This window comes from Ammospiza nelsoni, chromosome 7, assembly GCF_027579445.1.
Source record: "Ammospiza nelsoni isolate bAmmNel1 chromosome 7, bAmmNel1.pri, whole genome shotgun sequence".
Classification (NCBI taxonomy): domain Eukaryota; kingdom Metazoa; phylum Chordata; class Aves; order Passeriformes; family Passerellidae; genus Ammospiza; species Ammospiza nelsoni.
The window spans coordinates 9,385,326-9,398,142 of NC_080639.1; the positions used below are offsets into that span (position 1 = coordinate 9,385,326).

Sequence of the window (12,817 nt, forward strand, 5' to 3'; positions counted from 1 at the left end):
TCTTGAAAAACTTGAAGATTTGGAGGGTGAGGTAATGACTGTAAATGTATGACATAACATAACACTGCATAGTGCTTAACTCCACAAGCTGAGTCCCCTAGCACAGTAAACAAACAGTGTGTGAAGAGTAGGTCTAAAAGGAAGGACAGATTTACTTACTCTTGCCCCATCGTTGCCAGCTGTACCTTCAGCACCTTTCTCACCTACGCCACCCTATGGAAAACACCCAGAAAGTCCCAGTTATGGCATGGAATGCTGTGCAGGTCATTCCCTGGAACAACTGCAGTGTTAAGGGACAGGTCATGCTACTCAGGAGGACAGCAATGAACACACTTACTCTATCACCCTTAGGGCCAGGTGTTCCAGCAATCCCTCTCTCTCCAGGCATGCCCTGAAGGCCTGGTGGTCCTGGATCTCCAGGTGTCCCACTAGGGCCTGGGCTTCCCTGGAACAAAAGACAAGTTGTTGCCTATTCATCCGAGAAGCATCTTTGTCTCCAGGCTGCAGAACATGTTGTGCCTGTGTTGAATTCTCTGAGGTACAGTTTTAAGTAATAATTTTATCTGAAATTTGGACTTTATTCACATCCAAATACTTTTCTTTTCCCATTGTGTTACTCAGGAAGTCCAACTGTAATACCGTAGTTCTTCCAAATACATTAATATTTAATCAGTGCATACTGGAGATGAAAACAGACAAAAAGAGAAGCTTGAGAATCTTTCTGCCTTGACCTTGATGTCACATAGGTTTAGTACAGAAACTAGGTACAGGGAGAAGTTGCCAGGGGCAGAGATGCTCGTGTCTGTTACAGGTCTCACATAACTAGAGGCACTCCCTGCTTGACCTGACTTTGCTGGCCTAGTTACATCCACAGCAGGTACATGCATGCAGGCATGAAGCTTTCAGCATTTCCTTTTAACTGCTTAGCCCTGTCAAGTGTCTTTGTGTAAATTGGCATGGCTCTTACAACATTGCTAGAAGGTTTTCTGCAGCCCAGAAATGGCTTTTCCCAGTTCTACAGTACCCAATTCTCAACATTTAAGTATGTTGCAAGTCTTTAATATTGTTATAACTGGAATTGTGTGTCCTTCCTTATAAAACGGAGATGCCTTCATACTTATAATTAAAAATCTCTCTTATGTTCATGCAAATGATCAAAATTATACATCACATCACTGCAGCAATGCAAATCTCTACTCAGTTTACCTTTGGGCCATCAGGACCATGGCCTCCAGCCATCCCCTTTTCACCCTGGAGACCTGAGGCACCTGGTTCTCCCCTTTCCCCTGGATTGCCACGTTCTCCCTACAAAATGGAAGATTGTAATTTATTTACAAGGCAGGGTAGAATTCTGGTAGACAAAATCCTAAATACACCATAAGTGCAGCAGAGTCTGTGAAAAAAATTCTAGAAGAACTGATTAAATAATAACTAGCTTTATGCTTTTGCTGTTAGAGGTGGGGGAAATATGTTGCTCAGCAAACTAAAAACTCTCAATTCACAGCATAAACCAAATCATCCAGCAGGTAGTACTCAACACCACTTCAGGAGCTACAAAATAATTAAAGGTGGTAGATTTTACAGAAACTGTCTTAAAACATATCCATATTTAAAACCATTTTGTTCATTTTGTTGGTGGGGGAAAAGGTCAAATACTGACTTTAGCTGTTAAAGTCTATGGCATGCATCAACTTCCAACCTCAGAGAGCTGTTATGAATATTAAACTCTAAAAGAAAACACTTACCCTGGGGCCCAATGGACCAACAGCTCCAGGATCTCCAGGCACGCCCTAAGAACAAAATTCACCATTAGAATGAAATCATTATTCATAACTTTATAGTTATGAATATTAGAGACAAACATTTTTATTTCCAAAGTACTGTGAATGTAGATGGCCAGTTCTAAATCCTATCTGTCAATGACAAGAGGTGATAGTCCAGCTCAGTCCAAGAACACAGATTCTCATAATTATTTTATGGCGAAGCAGTTCTTAGACAGCTTGCAGACTACATCAATCAGTAAGTATTTTGAAACAGAATGGGAAATTCAATTAGAGAGAGAAAAAAATATAAAACTACTTTCTAAATTGTATTTTTTTAATGTTATGTTACACATACATTACCTGATCACCTGGTTTTCCTCCCTCACCTGGAGGACCTGGTGGCCCAGGCAAGCCCTGTAAAAAGTAAATAAAATGGTAGAAAGTTATGATAGAAAGTTATGTAAATCCAGACTTAACTAGGACACCAAGATCATGAATGATGCAGTACACTCAGTACAAGAGCACACTCTCAGAGATTCCCAAAGGAAAGAGTTACATGAATATTGCACCAAAAAGTTTTCCCCTCTCTAAAGCAGATACCAGCCCTTCCTTAACATTGGCAGGACATCTCAGCCCTAGAAGTAAAGTTCTCTATAAACAGATATTGATTTAATTAAAACTTCATTATCAAGACAATTATTTTGCTACATATTTGGAACTTTTTTGGAAAATCTTCAAATTAAAACTGATTGGCATCAAAGGTCCTCTCAAGGGATACAGAGCTGGTGTTTAAGCCTTTGCCAGTTTGGTTTAGTGCACAGCTGATATGAAAGTTATGGATCATTAATTATTCTGAATCTCCTTGCCTTAGTTCTGAAGTTATATTATGCATAATTTGATTGAATTTCTCCAATTTAGTTGATAAAGACATGGCTGTTTATTTTTTAATTTAATAAAAAAGGCACATACCTGAAACCCTGTAGGACCTGGAGGGCCTTGTTCTCCTCTTTCTCCTGCCAGACCCTACACAAAAGGAAGTAATAAGTAAACAGAAAAGGAATATAGGCAGGCTCCACAATTTTTTCTTTTCTCTGAATATGCATATTTTCAATTAGGTATTTATTCACTATACATTTTTACTTATCCCAGGACAAGATAGCCTATCTAAAAGACGTAATAGGATATGTATAATTTCTTTCAAACCCTTCCCCTAAAGGTTCTCTGGTAAAAGGAAAATATTCAGTTCCATTAAAACCAAGAAAGATGTGAAAATTAACTATGATAATTTTTTACTCCTTGCGCTATTTTTGTAAAGGTTAGTAAAAGCAATTAGACTACTAATATATATATTTTAATACAAAGCTGGCAATTTTTCTAAGACAACTTTTCTTTAAATGTTCTTGGAATATTTTGCTTGGAATCAGCAACTGGCATGAAGATTGATAAGAATAGAAGTCAAAAGAGGAGTGAGTAGATGGAGTACCAGGCAGGCAGGCAGGCAGAGAGGTAAAAACTGACTTACTGGTGGGCCAACAGGACCAGAAGGGCCAACTTCACCATCTTTGCCAGGGGCTCCCTACATTAAAATGACAGGGGAAGAAATCTTGTGTAGTGAACACACATAACAGAAAAACACCATTTTCCATAACCACTGCAAATAACAGCCACACTCACTCTCTGTCCTGGGACTCCTGCATTGCCTGCTTCTCCAGGCTTTCCAGGATCACCCTAAATTGCAGAAATAAAAATGACCATGTTTAGATATTTTTCACCCATAAAATATACAGAAATGGTTCAAGTCAAAAAGGGATTGCCATACTCACACTACCACCCTTGGGCCCAGGAAGGCCCATGCTGCCTGGCTGGCCTCTGATTCCTATGGAACCTGCTGGGCCTGGACGTCCATCTTCCCCAGGAGCACCCTGCAGAGATAAAGCATTTTCCACATTAAATTCTAAATATATTTATTCATATTTATTCATATGAATGTATTAATCCCAAGAAAATGCTTGTATATATAAAGAAAATAACATTAACCTGGCTTGGGGCTTCACTTATCAGTCAAAATGTCTTTACAGCAGACACAGCAATAGCCATACTGCTGGATTTAACCAAATGCTATGCAATTACTAGAACTGAATCATGTAAAAAATAATTTACTGTGTCCATGCATCAACTAGGAAAATATGTCCAAAGCTTCAACTAGGAAAATATTTAGTTCAAACATTTAACAATGATGGAGCAGCAGGTAAGCAAGAGACACTGTGATACAGACAAAACTAAACAAATGTTATTGGTACTAATTTTGAAGTTAGGAATGTAAAGTGAACTATCAAAAGAGAAGAAGAGCCTTAATAAATAAAGAAAACTCAGGTTAATAAAGGCAATTTCAGTGAGGTAGGACCTTTGAATTACTGTGACATAAACTGAAAAGACTAATTTTTGTCACTTACCAAGGGGCCAAGTTTTCCTTCAGGGCCTTGAACACCTGGATTTCCTGTCAAACCCTAAAAGCAGGAACAGTACTGGTGTTAGGGTTTGGTCTATAATTCTATAACAATCAAGAAACATTAAAAAATCCCAAAGAAATGCTTGATTACTGCTATAGCACAAACTTCTACATGTTAAAGGTCTTAATTTTTTATTCACTTTACAGTTTCATGTCTCACTGTCTTTGATTTTTCTTCTTCCTATTCTTTCTTGCTTTACACCTCTTAAGCTTCTCACAGGCTCATCTTTATTTCTGCCATGAACTATATCACATTTTACTGTTCCCTTTATCCCCTTTTTCTGATATTTTGAATTTTCCTCCAAAAATTTTCCTGGTAAAAAAAATCTCTAGGTGATATGTACCACTCAATCTTCCATGTTATCAATCAACAATTTAATGAAGGTTGGCCTTCAATCCATGTTACCTGTAGCAACTGTGCTTTACAAACACATGTCCTTCATTTGCATCAGCTGTTCTCAATCAGGGCTATTTCTCCTTTTTTCTAAGACAAAACCTGTGCTTCTCACCATCAGCAGAAAATAAAGACAGGTCTCTTTGCCTTTAGCCCCACTGAAACCAGTCTGCCCTTGCAGAACAGCTTCTGAATTCCCCAGCATTCACTGCTGCCTTTGGAAAATGACAGGTACCACAGTTTATAGGGTACTGCTACAAGTCCCTTACCCTTGCACCTGGAAGGCCAGGCTCACCAGGACGTCCAGGATCTCCCTGACCTCCTTTAGGTCCAGAAGATCCTGCTGGACCACGCTCTCCTTGGGCTCCCTAGAAAGACACAATTGAGCTACTAGTTAACATCTAGAGCAGTGACAGAGGAGCAGGTGAAATAAAACATTATCTTCTATTAAGGACCTATTTTTACAAACAAAGTTACAAATCATTAATATTTTTACCATTATTAGTTTTCTAATTATTATCTTTTCTCCCCAAAATTATTATTTAAAAAATTCTCCTCCTTCAAGCAAGTTTATATAAGCATTTTAGAATCCCTATATTTTTACTAAGAAGGTAGGAATTTACAGAAGTACTAGTCAAATGCCTGTGTGAGCAATTTCCCTGGAAATGTAAGAGCAGTTAGGAAAGCCAGATAAACCCATCTTTTTAAGGGCAAAGTCTAGAAAATCACACCACACAGAAAGAATAGGCAATTTTTCACAGAGCCCCCTCCTACACAGTAACACATAAAGCAATATAGGAGTAGAACAGGTCAATCCTTGACTGTGCACATTTCAAAACAAGGGAGCTTTAAGCCAGGGACAAGCAAGCACAGCTGAACATCATGAGAACTGAAAGTGACTTTTCCCAAAAAATTTTTGTCTCAAAATATTCAGATCCCCTTTTAGCATTTGTAAATTGGATCTGCCTGTTTGCCCAGAAGCAGACATTTTTAATGGAACACTTCCTTTTTACATATCTGGATGTATGAAGATTTAACAAACTCCACAGTAAAATATGGACACTTTTATTTAATTTACCTTTGGTCCAGGCAAGCCATCAGAACCTGGGAAACCACGGTTTCCAGGAGCACCCTAGAAAAAGCAGTAGGTATGAGATAATTATCTTAATTTTTATATAGGTTATTACAAATAAAGGACCAGATTTGTGGATTGAAGATTCAGTTCATTTCCTTACAATTTTCTTACTTCACTCACTTTTCTTTCTTACTCACTTGGGGAGTGAGGGATGAGTTTATGACTTAAGACTGGTAAAAATATCAGTGTCTCATTCATGCATGCTGGACAGCTCCTGTGTGAGCAGCCTCATTGAAAGCAAAGAAGGGCAGTTGTGCAGGTGTAGGAAAAATTCTGCAATGAACTTGTCCTATCTCAATCCTTTCTCCTACTATACTACCCTAGGCACTGAATCTCCACATTAAAGTATCCAGTGTAAAAAAATACAATACACAGTAGTAACTACTGCTAGAAAAATAAGGTTTGACTACACCCACAATCTAGCTGTAAGAACATCCATGAGGAGGTCAAAAGGTTTTTCAGCTTAGCAGTGCATCTCTTAAGACATATTATTCCTGTAGATTTCTTACCCTCTCTCCAACAGGACCTGGTGGACCTACTGACCCTGGATCACCTCGAGGACCTCTTTTCCCTTCTTCACCTATGGGGCCAATAGGACCCTGGGGACCTTGTGGGCCCTAGTGAGAATAAAATGTTATTTTAAAAAACATCGTTAAGCTCACCATTTCTCAGGCATATTGAAACAGACTGTCTTCTGGACACTATAAACATTTTTCCAAATAAAAGAGAAGAAAACAGTTAGGTCTTGGACCAGTTAAAAATAACAGCTTTTCACCATCTGCTTTTCTCTTTTACAATGTTTATAAGCTAATAAGCTGTAATTCTGCAGATGGGCTGGACACTGCTTCTTATAATCACCCACAATAATTTGTATTTTGTCAAGCTGCAAAGGAGTCAAAATTCAGTGAGACTAATAGAAATTTTCAAAGGAGAAGACAGCGGTAAAGAAACTATTACTTCACCTCTATATTTTTGTCAGATAATACATGACTATTAAACTGGTGAGAAAGAAAAGCTGAAGATTGGTTGATAAACCAAGTCAAACTCTGCAGAGTTGGTTTTCTCCCAAAAATTACAGTTATAAGCCTCTGTGTTTCCTCTTCATCTTAAAAAGCATATGGAGACTTACAGGTTCACCTTTGGGTCCTGCTTCTCCCTTGAAACCTGGGACACCAGGGTCTCCCTGAAAACAAACACATGAATAGCACCAGGAAAGTTAAAAGTCTGCATAAACCACTTCATCACTTTGTATTATGCCATAAAACAAACATTTCCTAGTTTAGTGACTAATTATAGGCAGTATAATATGATGCTTATAATGGTTTGTCTTTACCATTATGGTTGTTTATTATGCTATCAATATAAAACTTAAATAAATCTCTTTTCCAAGGTTTATAAAGACACAGTTCTTTTTCAAAGCAGTGGTATTTTGGATACACAGCAGATTCACAGGATCTGAGTATGCTACTGCTGTATTTAAGGAAGCCCACTGCTAATCCCTGCTTCAGTTCCATGGAGTGACACGTGCCAGGCACTACAATTCCCAAAGGGACAAAGACCCCGTTACCGGCTGGCCTCGAATCCCGGGGGGGCCAGTGCTGCCCTGTGGGCCTGGGGAACCAGGGGGGCCTGATAATCCAGGGGGGCCTCCAGTGCCTGGGGATCCCTACAAATACAAACAGGAAGCACAGTAAGGAAACACAACCAAAACAAGGAAATAGAAGAAATTAACTTACACAGTTTCTTCAACAGGAAATATGATTACTTACAGTAGGGCCCTTTGCACCAGGGGAACCATCTGTCCCTTCAGCACCCTAAAGATAAGGTACCAATCATTAGAAATCATTTTAATGAGATGTGCATCGATCACAAAAGGAGAAGATAGCTATTTTATCCACTTTACAAGACCAGAAAATAAAGGCTATAAAATAAATGTAGCAACATACGCAAATGTTAAAAAGAGCAATAATGCATACAAGTTAATGTAATTTTTAATGCTGAAGATCTTATGTTTAAGCTTAAGTTTTAAATTCTTTGAGGATTGAGAGTGTATTGAGATTGTGCAACTTTCAGTTTTCCAACTTGTAATAAAACAACAAATAGGTATTGTCAATAAAAAAAGCACAAAACCATTGAATGAGACCTCTTTTCCTTGAGAAAAGGAAAAGAGGTCTCATTTGAGTAAAACGATGTCAGGGCACTAAAAATCCCCATAAACAGGTGAACAGGCACAAGCTGACCCCTGAGGAACTCAATTCAATGCACTTACAGGAAGACCTTGTGACCCAGCTGGGCCCTGGGGACCCGTTTCACCTCTTTGTCCTTGAGGACCTTCAGGACCTCGAGGACCTGTTGGACCTGCTTCACCCTAGGATGCCACATGAGAAGACAACTTCAGATTATTTTGCTCTAAAATGCAACACTATAAAGTAATTCAAGAGGAATACTAAGCTTATAACAGGAAAACAATTAATGTTTCAAATAGTTTATTACCCTTAAAATGAAATTTTGCTTACCAAATTTTGCTTCTATTACTTCTAGGTGAATGAGAACATTAAAAGTATAGACAGGATTTTTTCTTAATATATACAAGACAAGGAAACTTTGCAGAAAAGCAGCACTATCCAGGAGTCCAAATAGGATCAAGAACAGACCTGTCTCTCTAAAATCTCACTAAGTGTCTGTAATTTTACAAGTTTTTTCTACCTTTATTAACAGCAAGGCTGTTAAGATTTAGATATGGCAACATATCTGGGATTGGTTGATTTGGTTTGCTGGTTTTTTTCTTTTTTGCACAGTACAGATGAACTCACTGTTACAGAAACTACATTAAATTTCTGTACATACATTAATACAATTAAATCCCTGTAAGATTAGACTGGATGATAAAAAATTCCTCCCAGCATCTTCTTTGAATTTTAATTTTATATAGGAAATATGCCTTTTGGAACTGATGCTTACTAATATCACATCGTCATAAAACAAGTCCACATCTTCGTTATATAATCTGCTGAGCTTTTATGAGTTCAACTATTCCAATTTTACATCATCTGATGATCTAACTGAAGGTAGCTTCTCCTTTTCAAAAGCTCTAAGTGATTCATCATGTGACAGCTTTTTCAAATATTTCCTTAGGTAAAATCATGCTGAGCCATACTAAAACATTTTATGACATGCACTACAAGGGCTATCATTTAACTGTACACTCCTCTTGTCTAGACTGTGCTTTTTCCAAGAAAGGTTGGAGCAGTTGGAGCAGATGATTCTAGAGGTCCTATGCCAACCTGCTCTTCTATGACACTATGATTAAGTTGATACTGTTATTAAGACTTGTTTCCAAACAGTGTCATGAATCTTGCCAGCTTCACAACAACACAAAAACATCTGCTGATCTTGGCTACCTGACCAATTGAGAGTTTCTTCTTGTATAACATTTTCTTATCATGTTTTAGGGTTTTAGGAGTGTAAAGGGACAAAGAGGTACAGCTGGAGGCAGGGCATGTATAAGAACTATAAGGAAGCGGTATGAGTTGTCTTTTCTGTCTCTGAAGACATTGACTCAAGGCTACGAAGCAAAAAAAAAAAAAAAAAAACCACCAAAAAAAAAAACCAAAACAAAAAAACCCAAGACTTTCTTGCAAAGCAAGAGAGGGAAGTGCCACATAGAGAGTTTTTCATCTCACAGCCCAATCACTCCAAGCCACAAAGGTAGTACCTGAGTACCTGTAATTGGCTCTGTTGTGATGAACTGCACATCTCTGTTGAGGTTCAGGCATTTCCCTCTTACCAGTCTAGACCATCCCAAAAAGTGTTCTTGGCCAAAACTAGAAGTTTCAGCACTAGAAGGTTCTGCCTCCATATTGTCTTCGACCTGCCCTCCCAACCTCACTTCTAGCAATGTATCTTGCTATTCTTTGAATATTCTGGACAAGATTCCTGAAGCACAGCGTGGCAGTCATCATATAATCACCCCTTGACATGAGCAAAAGGGAAAGCAAAGTATCTTAACAGTGGTGAATTGCAATTGCTTCATTTGGCTTTGGGTTTTATCTTCTGTCTGAAGGTCTTGAGTAAGACTGATTTGACAACAGCTCCTGGGGATCTGTACACATGTCAGCCTGAGCTCTGTGCAGTCTAGTACACATTTTTAGTTGTGTGTTGTTAGACATTTTAAAAAGACACTCCTTTTTTTTACCTTTATGCCAGGAATACCAGGAAAACCTGGAGATCCAGTTATACCAAGTGGTCCCTAGAAAAGACAGACACAAAGCTGTAATTCAGTGATTTAGATCACACAGATTAGTATCTTATCACTGGGTAAATATGGGTCTAGAATTACCTGTACTTTTTAGTCATAAAACATTTGGTTATAACAAAACCAGAATAGCTATAAATATCAGGTTTTTAAGAGATACATACACATTTTATGGAATTATGGTGCAGTTCTTTAATAATGTGTTTGCTGACTTCAGCAAAGCTACAGCTCTTGATTCACCTATTAATGCCTGAATTGCAATGTACACAATTCACGGTGAACAATTATAGTATTAAGATTCCTAAACTCACAGGCAAATCCACTTGAAAGCTGTAAAAAACAGACCTTGTATCAAAATTTCAGGGCTAGGGAGATAAAGATGTTTCCATTTCCATAATGTCTCTTGTGGTGTACAAGACATTCAAGAGAACTTTCTACTGTATTGCAAAGGCTTGGGAGGCCGGCACACAGTGGTTATCAATACTCACTGCAACACTGGTCCCAGATAATTCCTTTTTATCTTTTCCTGATTTTCTGTCTTTTTGTAAAATATGATTCATGCTGAGAAAAAATGTTCTATCTAATAAAGTTCTCCTGACAAACTTAATCAGAACAATCTGTCCCACTGAGCATTAATTACAGACAACATTTCTGCTGTGACCTTGCACTGGATTTCTACAGAACTGATGCAACAGCTCACCAAGTATATTTTTGAAAACCTATGTCCCAGTTTATTGGATCACAAATAAAGTCTGCCAAATCTCTCTCTTGTTGCAGGAAGAGTTCCAGGATTAAGCTGTACCACTGCACTGACCCAAATAACAACAGATTTCAGTAACGCTTTCTCCAGTGAGAAACATGTGCATTAAGGACGAGTATCTCCCTTGTGACACTTGATGGGATTTTCCAAAAATGTTAGCCAACCACTTATCATGTCCAGTGAAGCGGAGCTCACATTTTAAGCCAAAGAAAAATTACAAGCTTCATGTAAAGCCTCACAGCTTGCCACCCACCTTCCTTTAACTTTATAGTTTAAATACTGAAAAGAATATTTTCTATGTTTGAAAGGTTTTCCTAACAACTAACCTTTCCTTCATGATACACTAAATAATTGAGTTGTGTAACTTTTAGGCATCTACACTCATCATTTGAGCTTCTATTACAGTTAATTATTTCTTAATGAAGTGTTTAATAAAACAGTCTGTTCATTAAGATGACACGGGTAAATGAAGTTTTCTCAGAACTTTGTCACAAGTAAATAAAGAGTATGCACAGAATGAAATTCTAACTGCAAGCAGGTGTGGTTTAGGGTTTTGAGGGGGTTTTTTTTGTGCAGTGCTTTTGGGATGTTTGTTTGTTGGTTTTTGGTTTTTTCTAAGCTGAACATCCCAAAATTGTAAAGGCTGACTATATCAATGGGTAGAAGCTGTTATCCATAACCTACAAGTGATGCTTTCAGAAAAAAAAGCAAACATAAATACCACATTTTTAAAGTGGAAGTTGGCCTTGCACAAATAGTACAAAAACTTCACCAGTTTTTCACATACAAAAGCAACGCAAAATTAGCTGTGTGTTAGAAACATCCCCCACTCATGTGAATTCACACAAATGTATTCTGCAAATGCAGAGAGATTGAGCTGTGGGATCAAAACCAACATTGCTACACTGACAGTGTGAGTGTAAACAGCCATGTCTTCCTCTGCAGCCCTGCTGCCATGGTGGGAGAACTTCAACAGCCCTGCAAGCCAGGCTTTCTCAGCTTGGCAGACATTCAGACACAGGCCTCTGTCCTTCAGTTCAAACAGTGACCGTCCTTAATTAAAAGGACCTTTTACGCATCTGGTAATGGAACAATTGCAGGGAGCAAGTTGTGCTATCAGTGAGTGCCTTTCTTCTTGCTGACAACAAGCCTCATTTGCCAGCTTTGCAAGTGAAGGAAGATAACATTCAGTTATGAACCGCTTTATATTGCAGCGCATGCACTTGAGGCACTTTCCTCCCCACCATAGGGGCTCCATAAGAGCAGCAGAGCATCACCTCCCCAGGAGAGGCTATGGCCAACTCCTCTGCAAATTAAAACCTTTAGATGAAGTAAACTACAGAGGAAAATTTTGCAGAGGGCAGCACTAAAACTAAAATGAGTAGAACAAGGAATCATTCTCAGATAATTAATTCCAGATGCACTTAACTGATACCAGCAACTGCCAACTTTTTTCTTTTTTTCTGGGAGTGTCAAAAGGCAAGTGGAAATACAGAGTGAAAAAGTGGTTGATTGAGAACCAATCACTTACCATTGGGCCTGGCTTCCCAGGCATACCATGCTGGCCACGTCCACCCTAGACAGGAAAATAAAAAACACAGAGCATTTGTAAGAACTCTACCTACTTTTTAATTATTTATTGTCAGCATTTGTGATAAAAGTATATATACTAAGGTGATTGAAGAAATGATGGATTGCACATTCCTCCAAACACTGGCATGGAAAACTTCTGGAAGAAATTATGCTTCCATTTGAGTTAATGGATTTCTCTATTTTCAGAAAGGACAATATTTGGAGAGTGTCATTGTATGGGGCACATGACACAAGTGGATCATATAAAAGTCATGGGGAGAAATGCCAGAAAAACAATACTTGACCCTGGATGTAAAAGCAGCAAGATGAAAGTTCTAATTCAAATATGATATTATGTCAAGGATAATCTCTCTTTTTGCTGAAAATCAAAATATTTTAAAGAAGATAGCCTTATTATCTGAAATTAAA

General features: G+C 38.2%; 1 protein-coding gene across 2 annotated transcripts in view; it reads right to left on the minus strand.

Moving 5' to 3' along the window:
• Positions 1 to 12,817, minus strand: part of COL5A2 (collagen type V alpha 2 chain) — a 96,999-nt gene that overhangs the window by 15,941 nt on the left and 68,241 nt on the right. For both annotated transcript variants that reach the window (XM_059475668.1, XM_059475666.1), the window contains exons 17-35: positions 12,348 to 12,392; positions 9,997 to 10,050; positions 8,071 to 8,169; positions 7,571 to 7,615; positions 7,369 to 7,467; positions 6,931 to 6,984; positions 6,311 to 6,418; positions 5,745 to 5,798; positions 4,936 to 5,034; positions 4,217 to 4,270; positions 3,587 to 3,685; positions 3,438 to 3,491; positions 3,286 to 3,339; positions 2,733 to 2,786; positions 2,124 to 2,177; positions 1,746 to 1,790; positions 1,207 to 1,305; positions 338 to 445; positions 160 to 213 (exon numbers count right to left, since the gene is read on the minus strand). In XM_059475668.1, the coding sequence (XP_059331651.1) occupies positions 160 to 213; positions 338 to 445; positions 1,207 to 1,305; positions 1,746 to 1,790; positions 2,124 to 2,177; positions 2,733 to 2,786; positions 3,286 to 3,339; positions 3,438 to 3,491; positions 3,587 to 3,685; positions 4,217 to 4,270; positions 4,936 to 5,034; positions 5,745 to 5,798; positions 6,311 to 6,418; positions 6,931 to 6,984; positions 7,369 to 7,467; positions 7,571 to 7,615; positions 8,071 to 8,169; positions 9,997 to 10,050; positions 12,348 to 12,392 (1,332 nt within the window). The remainder of the gene's footprint in view (positions 1 to 159; positions 214 to 337; positions 446 to 1,206; positions 1,306 to 1,745; positions 1,791 to 2,123; positions 2,178 to 2,732; positions 2,787 to 3,285; positions 3,340 to 3,437; positions 3,492 to 3,586; positions 3,686 to 4,216; positions 4,271 to 4,935; positions 5,035 to 5,744; positions 5,799 to 6,310; positions 6,419 to 6,930; positions 6,985 to 7,368; positions 7,468 to 7,570; positions 7,616 to 8,070; positions 8,170 to 9,996; positions 10,051 to 12,347; positions 12,393 to 12,817) is intronic.